Source organism: Siphateles boraxobius, unplaced genomic scaffold (genome assembly GCF_051911475.1).
Source record: "Siphateles boraxobius isolate OS27281-9 unplaced genomic scaffold, OSU_SipBor_1 16, whole genome shotgun sequence".
NCBI lineage: Eukaryota > Metazoa > Chordata > Actinopteri > Cypriniformes > Leuciscidae > Siphateles > Siphateles boraxobius.
In genome coordinates, this window is record NW_027508766.1 from 903,015 (window position 1) to 921,444 (window position 18,430).

An 18,430-nucleotide genomic window follows, 5' to 3' on the forward strand; every position below is an offset into this window, starting at 1 on the left:
GCTATCTACATTCCGGGAGATCGGAACTTTGCAGCCGACGAGCTGTCACGGTTTCGGCCCATCTCCAGCGAATGGAGACTCCATCCCCAGTCGGTTCAGCTGATTTGGGACCAGTTCGGGGACGCACAGATAGATCTGTTTGCCTCTCACGACTCGACCCATTGCGCCCTGTTCTATTCCCTGACCGAGGGCTCTCTCGGCACGGATGCACTGGCGCACAGCTGGCCGCGGAGCCTACGCAAGTATGCGTTTCCCCCAGTGAGCCTTCTCGCACAGACCTTGTGCAAGATCAAGGAGGACGAGGAGCAGCTCATTCTGGTTGCGCCGTATTGGCCCACCCGGACCTGGTTCTCCGAACTGGTGCTCCTCGCGACAACACCTCCTTGGCCAATTCCTCTGAGGAAGGATCTCCTATCTCAGAGACGGGGCACCCTTTGGCACCCTCGACCCGATCTCTGGAGGCTCCACGTGTGGCTCCTGGACGGGACGAGGCAGGTTTGAGTACCCTGCCACCTGCGGTGGCGGCTACCATCACTTCCGCTAGAGCATCGTCCACGAGACATGTCTATGCGTTGAAGTGGAACCTCTTCGTCAACTGGTGCTCTTCTCGTCGAGAAGACCCCAGGAAATGCTCGATCTCTGTCGTGCTTTCCTTCCTGCAAGAGGGGTTGGAGCGAAGGCTGTCTCCCTCCACCCTGAAGGTGTATGTGGCCGCTATCGCCGCATATCACGAAGCAGTTCAAGGTAAGTCTCTGGGGAAGCACGACCTGATCGTCAGGTTCCTGAGAGGAGCGAGGAGACTAAATCCTCCTCGCCCTCCTCTCGTTCCCTCTTGGGACCTCTCAGTGGTCTTAAATGCCCTGCAGAGGGCTCCCTTTGAGCCCCTGCAATCAGTGGAGCTTAAGTTCCTGTCTATGAAGACAGCGCTCCTGGTTGCATTGGCCTCCATCAAGAGGGTAGGGGACCTGCACGCATTCTCCGTTGACGAAGCGTGCCTGGAATTCGGGCCCGGTCACTCTCACGTGATCCTGAGACCCCGGCCTGGATATGTGCCCAAGGTTCCCACCACTCCCTTCCGGGACCAGGTGGTGAACCTGCAAGCGCTGCCCCGGGAGGAGGCAGACCCAGCCTTGGCACTGCTCTGTCCAGTACGCGCTCTCCGCGCTTACGTAGACAGAACGCAGTGTTTCAGGACCTCAGACCAGCTCTTTGTCTGTTATGGTGGGAGACTGAAGGGAAAGGCTCTCTCAAAGCAGAGGTTGTCTCACTGGATAGTGGACGCCATTGCTTTGGCTTACCAACAGCAAGGCCGACCGTGCCCCCTTGGTGTGACAGCCCACTCCACCCGGAGTGTGGCTTCCTCTTGGGCTCTAGCGCATGGCGCCTCGCTGGCAGACATTTGTAGAGCTGCAGGCTGGGCGACACCCAAAACATTCGCCAGATTCTATAATCTCCGAGTAGAGCCTGTGTCCTCTCGTGTACTCGCTTCAGTCAGCTAGTACTGGACCCGCTCAGGTGTCTTCGCTTGCTCGCCTTTCCACTCCACGGACTGGATACGTGCGATTATTCCTCAGGTGAGCCTTCCTCACTGAAGCCCTGAGTTCCTCCAGCACTGTTGATGCTGGCGCCAGTGTCTATTGCCTGGGCGTCGGCTAGGTGCCTCCGTGTGCATGGTTCCTCCCCCAGTAACCCCCACATGTGTATTTCCGCTGTAAGCCTCCTTGAGCATGTGTCTTTCCCTTGGCAAGCCACCTTGCCCTCCTGGAGTTGAAAGTTGCCACCCCTCGGGCTGGTCACTCCAGTGTTCCTCCATATGTAGCCCTCCGGCCATATGCGTATCTTAAGTCCTCCCTGCGGGTAGGCATGCTGCGGCATATCTCCTCTGAGATATGCTTCCCAGTGTACCTTGGTATTCCTGTGTTAAGTAGGACTCCTTCGTCTGTGCCAGTATCACGACAGGGGGATCAGACTTTCGCAGGGCACTGGAAGACAGCTGTGAAGGTGGCGTGATTTCACGGGGACCCCCATTCGTCGTCATCCGACGTAACTCGGAGTGACTACGAAAGGGAACGTCTCGGTTACATATGTAACCCTCGTTCCCTGAGTAGGGAACGGAGACGTTACGTCTCCCTGCCACTTCCGCTGTACCGCTGGGTAGACGCCTGAGTTCAGTCTCGGCTCCTCAGCGAAGACATATCTGCATGTTGCCGAGCGTCCTCCTTTTATACCCACGAGGTGGGGCGGAGTTACGCTATGCAAATTCCGCAGACCCATGGCATTTCATCGCCATTGGCTCGTTTTATAATACACGAAGATGATTGGCTTTCTAGGCGAAACCCCCATTCGTCGTCATCCGACGTAACGTCTCCGTTCCCTACTCAGGGAACGAGGGTTACATATGTAACCGAGACGTTTCATCTAGATGAAAAACTGCTAAAAAGAGATTTATACCTCAAACTCTCAAAAGATTGAAAGCAGTATTGATGGTTGGACTATACAGTATGAGCCAATTTCCCTGCATATTAACCATCATTATGACTGTTTTCTATTCCATGTTATATTGCTGATTCTTTCCAGCAGAGCCTCAGTAGATTGATAGCTATTTTAGCTTGTAGTATTTTATTGAGTGAAAATTGCAACAACTATCTCTCATTAGTCGCTTTTCCAAAACTCTCTCACTCATAGACACATACACGTGTTATTCTAAACACAAACACCAACAACACATCTGTTTTCCCACACATTGGTGCATTCACTTGAATTTAATTGTAACGCTCAGACAGATGCAGGGTGTTTCTGCAAAAACAAAAACAAATATTTTGCATAAAATATTCAGAATGCAACAACACTTCTGTAGATATAAGATCATAAATGAATCCATATAGGAGGGCTGACACGCAGGGAAGAATAATGAAATGCAGAGTATAAGTCAAATGTGAGTTTGCGAGTCTTATATTGACTGACTGCTTACCAGTACAATCACAAATATGCAATTCTAAAAGACAGACATGAAAGGTTTACATATGAAACGCTAGGTGTAATATAGTAAAATCCTTTCCAAGATTCAATCCACCATTTTATATTCATTGATCACTACTGTAAGTGCATGGCGAAGAGGGATTACTAACTGAACATTTGATTTGATTTGATTTATTAGGATCCCCATTAGCTAATGCAACAAGATCCATCCTTCCTGGGGTCCACAGAAAATACATAACACGAAAAAAACGCACTACACAATCAATGCACAGATTAACATATTACAAAATACACACGAAAAAAACGCACTACACAATCAATGCACAGATTAACATATTACAAAATATACACAACCAATGCACAATCATACAATAAAAACAACAAATTCTCTACTCAGACGTTTATACCCCACTTTATATGCTCCAGTAGTTCCAGGAACTAATAATCTATAATGGTGTGAGAGATTGAAGCCCTTACCTTGGGCGGTGTTTGTCTGACTGTGTTTAAGTCTGACCAGCGATGTTTGCGCTGAGAGGAGTTGGAAACATACTCACAGAATGTCTGCATCAAACAAACAAACAAACATAAAACTAAATAAAGATAGGTTTTTCTTTGGCATTTGGTATGTGTGTGTACTGGTTTGGCTAAACTTGTGAAGGCCAGATGTATTCACTAATATAGTGAAATATCATGACAACCGACTTCTGTAATCAGAAGTCAAATCAAGGTTGTATTTTTAATCTAATGTTGTGCACAGGATTCTGTGAGGGTTAGGTTTATAAGATGGAAATATATGAGATGTTCTCCCTATACTCAAACAAACCTGTGTGTGTGTGGCATGAGATTCATCCATTTGCCCTAATAATGCCCTTTCAGAAATATAGCTCCTCTTATCTTGCAAACACATAAGGTCACATATACACTTTCATAACCATATCATCAGATTTTCTTTTTTATGTCCCAGGCAATAACAATATTACATTAGCTATTCGCTATATAGTAACAAAATCAGATCACTGAGACATTAGGAAGGCCTGGAAGGTGCTCTCTGTAATGACACTTTCAGAAGCTCAACAGATGGTCCTGTTTTCCAATCACTCTTACAGATTCAGTGTGTTCAACCAAACAATTCAATTGTGTATGTTATTTTTTGTACTTATGTTTAGACTTTCTTATTTTCCAATCCCTCCTATCCAGCCACCTATAGAGAAACATGCTATAATTAAAGCAATTCACAATGGATAAAATCTTAAAATAAAATCTAAAATATTTCATTTTTACCTCATTGAATATCTGTATTTTTCTCACTGAAATACATCACAATTTGGATGTAAACTGGGTAGTGACTCAACACAATTACCCAAAAAATGTCAACCCTGTGAAAACAAAATACTAAATAGTGTTTACAGCAAGGCACTCACCAACCCTAAACAGAATAAAATGTCAAAATACACAATTTCAAAAGTGTAGCCACATGACGTTATAACTGTTAACATGAGACTAGTGTCATAATCACTAACTAACCATGTCTGTGAAGTTATCCAATATTTCTTCTCCTATCATAACCATGTATAGTAAACACCCAATAACTTTCACATGAAGCATGGATACCGCCGGTTATGAAGAGAGAGATATGGCGCTTTTCCACTGCATGGTACGGCTCGGTACGGCTCAGTACGGTTCGGCTCGGTGCGGCACGGTTCGGCTCGCTTCGCTTTTCCACTGCGTGGTACGTCTCGGCTCGGCGCAGCACGTCTCGGTTCGCTTTAGCTCGGTTGCTTTTCCACTGCAGTTAGTACCGCTTCAAAGTGGGTGGGATTATGACTGATCGTTATAGTTTATCCGCTCCTCTGCAACCAACAAGAGGAACGTCTGCACTTCTCGTCCACTGACCACGATTCAGCCATTTCTTTTTTTTGGAAGTTTTTTTTCTTAAAGCAAGTCAAGCAAGTTTTAAAACAGGTGCTACAGCGGTGGCTGTTATTGGCTATTTAAATCCAGCGGGTTTGATGTCTCGCAAATACAATGATGCTGGTAGTGACGATTCTGTCTGTCTGATCAATCAGTGAACTGCAGTGTTTTCACATCACATTTTAGTATCGGTACGGTACGCTTGGAACCTCAACAGAGGTGGTACCATTTAAAGCGAGCCGAAGCGAGCAGTACCGTACCGTACCATGACAAGGTAACGCTTGAGTAATTAGTGAGGAGTTAGCATGTTTTACGCTTTAAAATAATGGGCCACATCACTAGTAGTTCTTGCGGGATGACAAGGTAACACTTGAGTAATTAGTGAGGAGTTAGCATGTTTTACACTTTAAAATAATGGGCCACATCACTATTAGTTCCTGCGGGATGACATGGTAACGCTTGAGTAATTAGTGAGGAGTTAGCATGTTTTTCACAAGTAATACAAGTTATTTAATTTTATATTTGACACATACTGTAGGCTACAGGCATACATTTCTGTGAGGCACTAGTAATATTCAAACAAACATTGTAATCTGGAAGATGTGATTTTGCGATTATCGCAACATAAATGCAGCCAATTTCTTCATTAAGGATGCAAATTGTTTTTGACAAGAGAACATCAATGTTTATATCCTAAAGAGAAGTCCTCCTCAGGCGGCTACTGTAACATAAAGGTAGGTCGTTGGAGTCTGAGACCTATTGAACTGACACTCAAAAGAGCTCATAATAGTGAACTAATCCAATCATGTCAGCATCACTTCCTAATTATTTAAAATTTTAAACAAATTATCATTATTAGTATTATTCTATGTTTAAGTTTGAATTAAACAGAGAACATACCTCCATCCTTTTGTAAGAGTAGTAGTCACAATCTCAACCTGTAGCGTATGTAATGTATTTGGGGGAATATAATATTCATAAACTGGTTTCCAAAAGAACCCATTTGAGGCAGAAGATTCTGAAATGTTATGACCATGTTAAGAGTAAAAAAAAAACACAATTGTTCACTTTTTAGATACGTTACTTTTGTGATTATTAATTAATTGGTTATTCTTTTTTAGTTCACAAGTAGTTCTCAATGAGGATATATTTCTTTAGCAATAATCAAATACCTACCAAGGAACTACCTTTGTACTAAATTAGATATTACTTACTGCTTAGTTAATATTGCTTCCATATCAGTTAATAGTATTAAGTTCGGTGTTAATGCAGTACTACCTATTACTTCCTGCATAGCTACTTGTTAACTACGGACCATTATTCTAAAGTGTTACCACATTTACAAACTGAATCCGCAGGGCTGCCAACTCTCACTCATTCCGCGTGAGACTCACGTAATTGTCACTTTTTACACGCTCTCACGCAGAGAAAAATCGTGAAGCAAAGAGGACACTGACACTGAGAGACAAGACAGAGAAGGTTACTATTGATATGAAACAAATTCTCAGCTCTCAGATTGTCAATTTAATTACGAAATTCAAAAAATACACAGTTTTGGTGCTTGTAAATGTGACATGACAGATCGCTGACAGATCGCAGTTCAAGCGGCATGTGAACCGATGATCTGTTACTCTGTACTACTAGTTAATAGTAAATAAACACAAATGATCAAGGTAATTTGAAAGATACAGTTCAACTTATCCAAATGTAATAAAATCAATCAATCAGTATTTTTCAATGCAGAAAGCGGTCCATTAAACAGCTAGAGAACACGGAACGTTACATTTACCTCAGGAAAACCATTTAATGACCATAGCATAGTTGGACTTAAATAAATGCTATAGGAGTATTTTGCTAAATATGATAACTATATTACATATTTATTATGTTTACCTAAATCATTAAAATATTATAACGTTGTTATTATAAAAAAACACATTCTTTTTAACCTTTAATAATAATACCAGCTGACAGGGCTTTGTATGTTTAAAGCATTAGGTGATTTTTTTTTTTTTTTTTTGGAGAACAATTAACAACACATTAATGTATCTACTGTACCTAATATTTATCCAAAGGAATCGATACTGAATCAAGATCAGAATCAATTCACAAGAATCAATTTAAATTGTACATTTTTGGTGAAAAAATCTGTGATTTTTTTTAGGCCATATCGCCCAGAACTACTTTTGTGTAAGGGTTATTTTTTAAGGTTAAGGAGATACAAATATCATTAGCTTAGTATGAAAACAACGGAAGTCAATGGAAAGTCTCCATCATGATAGACAAACAAATGTGTGTACAGTATGTGTGTGGTTGGGTGCTCCTTCAACTCTAATCCACCCCAAATGCTATCGGGTGTGAAGTGATGCCCATTACAAATATGAGATAGAAGGGCGAGCAAAGGACAGCATACACAAACACACACAAAAAGATCCACCACTGAGACAGTGGGGGCAACCGAGGCCACAGGCATGTGTGAACTGAATCTTTTGATTTCTGAAGCGAAGAATTAGGGGCATCTTGAAGCATAAATGGGTAAACTGGATTGTCCAGGTTTTCTCTTGCACTCAATAAGATTTATTTACTTTGGAAGAAAAAGAGAAGCTTCACTCCAATATAGGGACATACTCAATGGGCCTCTTTTCAAAAGCCTTTGTATTTTGGAACAATGCAGGACACAGTTCTATCCATACAAGACACTGTTATTGGAAATATGTAAGCAACAATTGACAAACTGTTAACACCATGAACAGTTGGAGAAAGGGGAATTACATTTGTGTGTGAGATGCATTTTCTGTCAAAAATTATGCTTCAAATAATGATCGCTTGATGTGGTTTCAAAATTGTGGTTAGCTGTGTTATCTTTAATCCACTGTGGGCTGATTTCTGTGGCAATCATTGAATGACAGGTGGTCCCGAGCTGAACTGCAGACACCTGCATTCCGGCCCAATGTGTTCAAGCTAATGATATAATCATGTATAGTTAACGGTTATAAAGAAAACAGTTAACAATAATGATAGTTTCACAAGTTCAGACATTATCCTTGATAAACTGATTTGGATTGCAGCCACAACTGAATATTGACTTGAGATTTCCCCTGGTGGACAAACTAACAGATAGTTAAATACTATGTAGAAATTTAGCCAGCAGCCATATCACCCTGTAGCCCAAGACTGGTTGCCCACTAAAGCTAAGCAGGACTGAGCCTGGTTAGTACCTGGATGGGAGACCTCCTGAGAAAACCAGGTTGCTGCTGGAAGAGGTGTTAGTGAGGCCAGCAAGGGGTGCTCACCCTGTCGTCTGTGTGGGTCCTAACGCCCTAGTATAGTGACAGGGACACTATACAGTCAAAGAGCACTGTCCTTCGGATGAGACGTTAAATCGAGGTCCTGACTCTCTGTGGTCATTAAAAATCCCAGGATGTCCTTCGAAAAAGAGTAGGGGTGTAACCCCGGCATCCTGGCCAAATTTGCCCATTGGCCTCTGTCAATCATGGCCTCCTAATCATCCCCATGTACTGATTGGCTTCATCACTCTGTCTCCTCTCCACCAGTATGCTGGTATGTGGTGGGCGTTCTGGCGCAATATGGCTGCCGTCGCATCATCCAGGTGGATGCTGCACATTGGTGGTGGTTGAGGAGATTCCCCCTTCCATGTAAAGCGCTTTGAGTACCTTGAAAAGCGCTATATAAATGTAATGAATTATTATTATTATTATTAATTTCAGAAACAGCTATGACACTGTTTTCAATGAGCTTGCAGCAATTCTTTCATATTATTAACAATAATATCACATAAAATAGAAATGTTATAGCATATATTTTGTTGACTTGTGTACTTACATTAATGAAGTCATATCCACCTTGCACTCAATTTAACCCAGGTTTCACAAACAAAGTTTAAGATAGTCCCAGACTAAAATGCTTGTTTGAACTGTCTTAACTGAAAGCAACTTGCACTGACACATCTTAAAATATGTTTGTGTCATTGTTTCGTCTCTAGCACATCAGTAATGTTTTTTTTTCTAAGTCAAGTTTATAAAAGCTACTCAAATTCCCTAATCCTGGCTTAATCTAAAGATAAATATTTGTAATCAACAGATTGTAAAACATTTTCTCCACCATACAATATAAAAATTAACTGCATGCCATTTATCAACATAAGTCATTGAGCTTTTATTAATATGATATTCTAATATCGATCTAGCATATTGCAATGTGCAACAAGTGTCTCATACCAGCCACCAAGTGAACGCACAGAGCAATGTTATAACTTAACTTTCATCACATTCAAATGTATTTTTACTATGATTGTGTTGAAGAAGTAAAACACCGTATGTAACCCCACAATTTTAATTTACATAAAGCGACCTGTATGTAACTCTAAAAATGTTCAGGGAAGAATGAGGCAGACGGGAAATGAAGCAGTCAGTCAAGTTTACATGATTTACAAGATGGATTTCCACTATAATCAAAAATGATATTAGAAACATGACAAAAATATCAAAAGAAAAAAGAGACACCGTTATATATTTTGTGGCAAGGGTGCCGCCATTGTGCAGTATTATAACCTGTGACGTCACGGGTTTGTTGGCTTTAAAGGCTCTATGCAGAGTTCAGTAAAACAGTGAAAGATGCATGTAAGCTGGTCGAACCAATTAACAACTAACATTAGGTACAGTCATTGTTAGTTTACAGCTGTAAGCATGAACTAGCAAATGCTAACTAGTTTAGCAGTTGAAGTTTATTAGTACCAGAAAAAAAGACGACGTCTAACGTTATATGTTAACAAACTGCACATGGAAACATTGTTCACAATGTCTGTCATCATATCCCTGTCTCTTGTCAACACCATGGTTGCAATACATGGTCAAGATCAGCCGTTTGACAGCATAATGATGGACTCTGACACGGTGGGCATCGCAGTACAACAGCCACTGACACCAGGTAGCGTTGCCAACCCGCTCTTCGCCCCAAACCACCACCAGCTATTCGATATAGCGACGTACCACTGTTCGGTAGTCCCGAAATTTGAAGCTTTGTCCCGCGTCCTGCAAGTTATAAGCAGTTGTAAACACTGAGAAAAAAAATACCACACACACAAACAAAAAAAAGCTCTGGTATCTTTGGCTTTGAACATTCCTGTCACCAACGAGTTCATGGAGAGGGTGTTTTCTCGCTGCGTGGACAGAGACAAGGAAACGCGCAACTGTGGACCTCATAAAAAAAAAAACTCTTGGTGAAAGTGAACTACAGCTACACCTGCCAGGAGTTCTACAGACACATAATGAATAAGAAGGCCCTACTCGAAGCTGCCAGATCAGACAAAAAATATAAATTCAAGATGCACTGAATCCGGTAAGAACGCATTTAATCTTTCTAGTCTTTCCTAATGGAATTTATGTGCTTATTTGGAAATGTGCTTTTTAGCGATTGGATTATTATTTTCACTTCATTATTTAGATTGAATAGACCCATGCTGTTAAAATTAGTTTTATATTATTAGTGACGTTCACAGCGCCGGTCAGCGCAATCATTAACATTTTTATGAAGCCTATTAGCAATTTAAAGCATGTTAACATCACTGCAAAAAGACATCTAATATAAAATCAATATTTATTCACCTAGTATAATAATAGTAAGTTCTCTCCCTCGTGTCCCACAAAATCAGGTCTGCTGACCTGCAACAGAGCAATAGCCAGGTGGTCACCCTAGCTCGGTTCCCACGCCGTATCTGCTCAAATGCATAAGCAATGGGACACACGGGCTCAACAGGTCTTTCAAGTTCGTCTTCCTCCATTACAAATCAAGTGCGTATTCAGTCCGGTCCAGGAACACTTCACTCTCTTCACTCACCAACAGAACCAACCAACCCTGTTACGTAGGCTGTGAAGTCCCTCCAAAATGGCGACTCACAAGCTCGATAGTTAGCTAGAAATTACGAAAACAATTTTGTCATATCTGTGGTTTTAACAACTTTTTAAAATAAAAATTTAGGCAAGGTGATTTTTCTAATATTCGTAGCTACTACCAGTGCCAAAACATGGACATTTCATTTCTCCTTTAAACGTAACTTTAATTGTAAAATCAACATACACAACAAAATGAAAGGAGTGGCAGCGGCCAACTGCGGCATATAAACAAAAATAGCAACGTAAAATGTCCCAGGCCTGATCTCTCACCATTCACTGTCATAATTCCTTTTTAAATTCTTCTGGAGTTCCTCCATGGGACTTGAGGTCGGTGTGTCGCACAGGTTTCTCTCATTAACATTCGCTCCACCAGCCTTGTTCCTCTCCCACGGCTTTCGGCCCCACCCTGCTATATACCAGAGTAATGTTAATAAAACTTTAATACATTAGCTCATCCATGAATATAATTTCTACTTGAGTCCTGTCGGATTGCTCTCTATCGGTTGTGGAGGTGAAGGGGACAACTCACATGATTCCATTCTCTTTCACTGCGTTATCAAGCTACGCCTTTGTTATTGTTTCGAATAAGCGACCTCTAGCGGCAAAACTTACATACTGTGCCTTTAAGTGATGACAACGTCCATTTTTGGGTGAACTAACCCCTAAATTCTTAGATAGGCAGGAATTACACATTAACATACATTTATATTTTTTTCCAAAAATATCCAAAGCAAATGTTTGGACAAACAATGTCTTTAAATGTATGGACAAAGATTTGTTTTGAGGTTTAAACAGGGTTTCATTTGTTGTAGACATGACCTGTTGACCTGTTTGAGTCTGTGTATGTGAGCTGTGTTCAACTATTACTCAGGTAATTTTCCTATGCTGCCTCTATATTTTCCTCACACTTCCTGTCGCTTCAAAACTGCTGTATCAATTGAAATACAGAAAAGCCCTAAAATGCCCAATTAAATAGGTTTGAGGTTTAAGATAAAGTGTATTTAAAACATTCACACAAAAAAGTTTCAAAGCATCTATGGAATCTTTGGCATAATGTTTAATTAAAAAATGTAAATGTCTACAGAGTTCAAGAGTCTTTTTGTAGACCACATATAACACTTAGCATGAAATTACTCCATTAATATGCACAGGAAGCCCTAAAATGCTTCCAAGGAGACAATTACATGACTAAACTGGCTCAAAACACTTAGAAAACAGTGAAGGGAAACACACAAAGCCTTGCTCTCTGAATAAAAGATGAGTGAGAAAAGAGGCTTTCACACTTTCAATTGAACAACAAAGCTTAATTGTCACCTTATATTTCAATATTGTACCTTTCATGTATGTTCTTTTCTCGCCCATCTGTCATACTTCTGTCTCTTTCACTCACCAATCCATCCCAGCTTACTTTCTCTCTCCAGTAGTGAGCATTAAAGAGGACGCCTACCTAACAGTGGGTGGATTAGAGAACTCTCAGAGCCTTGTGTGTGTTTTAGAGTAGCTACTAACCTCCAAAGCTGTGCGTTGATTCACATGCCATCAGAAACTCTTTTCAGGGCAATGCGGGTGGCTAGGCTTCTCCAGAGCCAATTGGAAGGCAGAGATTTTGGAGTACATTATGGTTTCATATCACTAAAAATAAAATAACCTCATTGCGTCATACATTAAATGTAGGTCTTTTGAAGAAAAATAGCTAGACCAAGACAACAGACCTTAATGGTGTCATTTTTTTTCAGCAGCTACAAGGTAGTGATTATGGAGATTGTGATGAAAGCTTCTAAATAATCAAAATATTCTCTCTCAATTTAATTAAATTCAAAATGTGCTTTATTGGCATGACAATTGTATCAATTTTTTAACAAAGCATTTCTAATTTTTATAGTGAATCATCATATGTGTATATACATACATAAAAAGTAAGTAGAACAATCTATCAACATTTTTTAATTCAATGAACAATTTAGAATTCAGTGTGTGTGTGTGTGTGTGTGTGTGTGTGTGTGTGTGTGTGTGTGTGTGTGTGTGTGTGTGTGTGTGTGTGTGTGTGTGTGACCGCATCTATCTCTCTCTCTCAAGAGGGTGTCATGTTTGGGCAACGGTGAGTAATTCAGCCTCTCAGTTGTTCAACAACGCAACTGACAATTTGTGGCATATCAAAATATGTAATTGAATGCATGCTCACAGACTTTGTTTTCAACAGACTCTTATCCCTATGACACACATATATATATATATATATATATATATATATATATATATATATATATATATATATATTTTTTTTACCAATTCAATATACCACATACTGAAACGGGGGTAAACATGGTATTTCCTGTTCGAAAAAAAGCAAAGCATTTCTCAAAGCTGAATTGAGCTCACCATTGTTCATTAACTACAATTCCCGTGAAATCAAGATTATTTTGCTGAAAATGAACAGTTAAATGTAAAAATGTGATTATTTAACAAGAACACCTCTTGCTTTCAAGCGTCATTGCTGTTGTGACAGGTGACACTCTGTTGCTCAATGCTGCAATGCGGTGTGTTTTAATAGGTTTAAAAAAAAAAAAAAGTAATAAATGCAGCACACAACACATAACTCACAGTTAATAACAGCCTATGAGGTTTCAGCTACATTTGAGCTTAATTAGGATCTTTGATGTAATATATGCCTCTATCACCTCCAAGGCCATTTCATAGAAAAACAGATGGTTAACAACATTCAACTACGTTCACACCTGTGAAAGGGAAAAGCCCAGGTTTTGGAAATCACATTTGTTATCTCTGTTAGTGAATACAGACAAGTCTTATCATTTAAAGGCTCTTGTGTTTGGCCCCATGCCCCATTCAATAAGTGGTTTACTACACAATCATATAATTTGATGACAAATAATTAGTAAATTTGCAAAAAAACGAGTTCATCAACCAGCTTGTGTTCTGGAAATGTCTTCCATAGAACATGGTTGTGTATAATTCAGAATTGAATTGTCTTTTAAATTCCTGAATTTGAACTGAAGTTCATTTGAGGTAGCAAAGAAGCAAAATATGAGGAAGCATGACTAAAATGAACTAAACAGAATGAAATAAATTAATATTAAACAGGGTATGTCAAGTATGTCAAAGTATGTCAAGACAAACACTGAATGCTGGCACAGCAAAATCAAAATTGTTCATGTTTAAAATAGCATGAGATGTGGTATAAAAATAGGAATGTTGCATGCAATTTGAAATGTTGCAAACTTAAATTCTTTTAACGTTTTGAGATGGATGGATGGATGGATGGATGGATGGATCTAGTCATCTAGTCGTCTTTATGTCTATAGTGAGTCGAACCTTTTTGCACCTTCAATTCACAGTTATCCATAGGTACAGTGTGAACAAGACATGCAGGGAAAAGGACATCTCCCACTTAGTGAGTCAAGTGAAAAGATAAAAAAAACCTCTAAACTCTGCTAAGGGACTATTAAAAAAGATACAAATTTGCTCAAAAGATTATTTGTATCTAGTTAAACAATTTTGTCTGCCATTTAATAAATGTTCAACACAAAGATACTGTTGGTCAAGTCAAGTCACATTTTTTTATATAGCGCTTTTTACAATATAGATTGTTTAAAAGCTCAGTTCAGTTCTTGTATAATAGTGTAAATGCAGGCAGATATTATTTTTGAATATTAAATTAAATATTTAATTTAATGTCCCCAACTAAGCAAGCCAAGCCAATGGCAAAAAAATGTGGAAAAAGGCAACACAAAAGGAACCAAAATTCCATCAGGTGGCAGAATGGAGAAAAAAACTTTGGGAGAATCCTGGCTCAGTCGGGGGGCCAATTCTACTCTGGCCAATGATGAACAGTGTATGATTATGATTCAGGCAACATTATAGGTCAGAAGTTAAATTTGTTTTGGAACAATCAGAATATTATCCACTTCCATCTGGTTGAAGATCGGAGTCGCGCCAGTATGGAGACGGGTTTGTTGAGGATCAGGGTGCTTTCACACTGGGCTCGTTTGCTGCGGTCCGAGCCTTAGCCCGATTGTTCCTGGCGGCCCCCGCAGCGTTGGTCTGGTTTTACACTCAACTTGATTGTATCGAACCCTGGTGCGTTTGGAGCTCGGTCATTGGCTGTGCTGCGGCAACTTGCTCGAACCAATGACGGGGCGACTCTGAATGCGCGACCAATGAGCGCGCCTCGCGCCCGCCCGCGTCAGAGCCCGCCAAGATGGGCGTGGCCAAGAGGTATATATTGGGCGCCACGTCATGAGAGTTCTTTAGGTTAAAACGACTGAAGCGAACTAACCAAGCACAAGCACGGCAGCTTACGCAATACTCATTCCCTCCTCTCAGGGAACCGAGGTTACTTTAGTAACCGAGTCGTTCCCTTTCGAGAGGTCTCTCCTATTGCGTAAGTAGCTTACACTATGGGAACACCATGCAAAATGCCGTGCGTGCTGAACTTCGCCTTATGATAGCCAGAGACAGGTGCCTGAGCTAAAAAGCAAAGTTATTACCCAACTAGCCGGCAGAGGCGAGCTTTATATGTGGGAAAAAAGTAAAGAGCGGCTAGAAGGCGATCAGTGTGACACAAGCACATACATAATCTAGATACGAACTCATAGTTCTACTAGCATCATGCTGATAGTACATTGGAATGCAATGTGGGGACCTGTAGGTTGTAAAACCTGATAAATGTGGACGGTGAGGCCCAGCCTGCCGCCGCACAAATATCCTCGATCGGTATCCCGCTCGACCACGCCCAGGAAGAAGCCACACTCCTGGTGGAGTGTGCTTTGACTCCCCAGGGGCATTGAAGTCCCTTGGCTTCATAAGCCAGAGCTATAGCCTCAACTATCCAGTGAGAGATTCTCTGCTTTGAAACGGCGGAACCCTTCGTACGGCCGCCAAAGCATACAAACAGTTGTTCTGTCTGTCTGAATAGGGCAGAACGCTCCAAATACACTCTGAGAGCCCTAACGGGGCAGAGTAGGTTAGCGTCGTGTTCGTCTGCTGGAGACGATAGCGCAGTTAGGGAGATAACCTGTGCTCTGAAGGGAGTGGTGAGCACTTTAGGAATATACCCATGTTTTGGCCTGAGGGCGACCTTGCAGTCGTTAGGTCCGAATTCCAAGCAGGCAACGCTTGCCGAAAGTGCGTGCAGATCGCCCACTCTCTTGACCGAGGCAAGTGCCAGCAAGAGCGCAGTTTTGAGCGAGAGCTGCTTAAGGTGCACGGTTCGGAGTGGTTCGAACGGGGGCACTTTAAGAGCGTCTTGGACAGTAGCTAGGTCCCAGATCGGGTCCCAGACCCAGACGATTAGGTCGTTTCTTCCCAATGGACGCTCCATCACAGGGTCGTGTGACGCTGTGATGGCCGCCACATATACTTTGAGCGTGGAGGGGGTGCGGCCCGCCTCCAGAAGCCCTTGTAGAAAAGCGAGTACGTTCGTAATCTTGCATGTTTCAGGGTTCAGGCCCTCGGCGTTACACCAGTCACTGAACACTTCCATTTCTGGGCATATAAGCGTCTCGTGGAGGGCGCCCGCGCCTCAGCGATGGTTTTTAGCGCTCCACTCGTGAGGTTCCTGGGAACCCGTTGAGGGGCCATGCATGAAGGGCCGGCCCACAGATCGGGGCGGGGATGAAATATCATCCCGCTGGCCTGACTGAGGAGGTCTGGCCTCAGTGGAATCGGCCGTGGTGCAGATTGCATTTGCATCAATTATCAGGATCAGAAGAACATGGGTTCCCTTTCGAGAGGTCTCACCTATTGCGTAAGTAGCTTACGCTATGGGAAAACTCCTTTTGTCAAAACTCAGTGACGTCACGCCGAGCCAGTCTCCGCGTGCTTCACCGCCGCTCTTGCCTTCCCCACCGCCGGTTCAGTTCACCCAGCCGGACCCACACCCCTCTAGCAGAGCGGTGGGCCTTGTGACTTTCGGCGCGTCCGAGGACGATGGGGGAATGGATGACAGCTTGTCCATCGACGCTGCATCGGACGACTGGCCGGGCTCCACTCTCGACCCCGCCCCGTCGACGCTAGCTAGCACGAGCGGGGGCTCCACCATGGATACGGAGATTATCCGTGTCCTCTCGAAGGCCGTAGAGGACCTCGGGCTTGATTGGTCTTCTCCCGAAAAACGATCCCGAAGCCGACTGGATGAGTGGTTTCTGCAGGGGCGCCAGCAGGCCCCTCGGCAAAGGCCTTCTCCCTTCTTCCCGGAAGTTCATGACGAACTCACCAAGTCATGGAAAGCCCCCCACTCTGCGCGTCTGAAGCCTTCTTTTTCTTCGTCGCTCTCCTCTGTGGACGGCGCGAAGAAAAGAGACTACGAGGGAACGCCGCCCCTCGAGGAGGCCGTGGCCAATCATCTCTGCCCGCCCTCCACCACCGGATGGAAAGCCAAAGCTTCCCACCCCTCGAAGCCCTGCCGCACTACTTCTGCTCTCGCCGGTCGCACCTACGCCGCCGCCGGCCAAGCTGCATCAGCGCTTCACTCAATGGCGGTACTTCAAGTGTTCCAAGCTAAGCTTCTCCGCTCTATGGACGAGTCTGGCCCCGAACCCGAAGCCTTTAAGGACCTACGCAGCGCAACTGATATAGCTCTGCGAGCCACGAAGGCCACCGCCCAGTCTATTGGCCGCGCAATGGCTAATTTGACTGTTCTCGAGCGCCATCTGTGGCTGACTCTGACGGAGATGAAGGACGCGGATAAGGCGCCGCTTCTCGACGCGCCTATCTCCACCAGCGGGCTGTTTGGACCGGCGGTTTAAAGGTTTCGCCGAACGCTTCACTGAGGCCCAGAACGCTTCACAAGCTATGCGCCATTTCCTGCCCAAGCGCTCCAGCTCATCGCAGAGCAGACAGAGACCGCCACAGCCGCAGCGGGCTAGAACAGCTCCCACCGCCTCTCACCCCGCGCCTCAGGCTGACGCTCGACGCCGCTCGCGCTCCCACAACCGCAAGCCGCCTCCTGAGCGACGGGGTCCTCGGCCCAAGATTGTGCTGAACCCTGAGCCTCGAAAGCCGTCCTAGCCACAGGAATGAGAAGAGAGAGTGCGTGTCTCGCAAAAGCCGGACCACTCTATCTGCAAAAGCTCAAACATTACCCAGTCCCCTTACAGGCGGCTGGAAATGTCCATACATCCAGTCAATGGGCCAGTCACAGAGCTCTCTCACCTGCAAACAAACGCCGTTTTTACGGCGACGCACAGAAAACACAAAAAGAGTATTTTTCTGCCTGTGTCACTGAGGGTTCACATGTCCACAAAGTGTGCATTCCCAGATACTGTCAAAACAGTGCCAAATTCATTCCCAGCTCAGGCTGCGCGCCCCATGAATGTAGATCACGTGCCTACGGTCATGTACGCACCACTACACACAAGCACTGTTCACACAGTTATGAATTCATCCCCAGTAAAAGCGGGAAACATTATAAAAGTGACGCGTGTGCCTACCACTGTTTATGCACCCCCACTTATAAACACTGTCCTTACAGTATCAAACACAACCCCAGCTCAGGCTGCGAGTTTTACAGACATAGCGCGCGCTGTTGTAAGCACACACGCGCCCATTCACTCAGCTGCTCAGCGCGCGCCCGCGCCTCTGAGAGCTACGAGCTCAGGCGATTCGCTGGC

General features: G+C 43.3%; 1 protein-coding gene across 1 annotated transcript in view; it reads right to left on the minus strand.

Annotated features, from left to right (window-relative positions):
- The window catches only part of fibcd1b (fibrinogen C domain containing 1b), a 197,597-nt gene that overhangs the window by 138,925 nt on the left and 40,242 nt on the right, over positions 1-18,430 (minus strand). Inside the window, exon 2 of the mRNA XM_077231061.1 lies at positions 3,457-3,540. Within this exon, the coding sequence (XP_077087176.1) occupies positions 3,457-3,540 (84 nt within the window). The remainder of the gene's footprint in view (positions 1-3,456; positions 3,541-18,430) is intronic.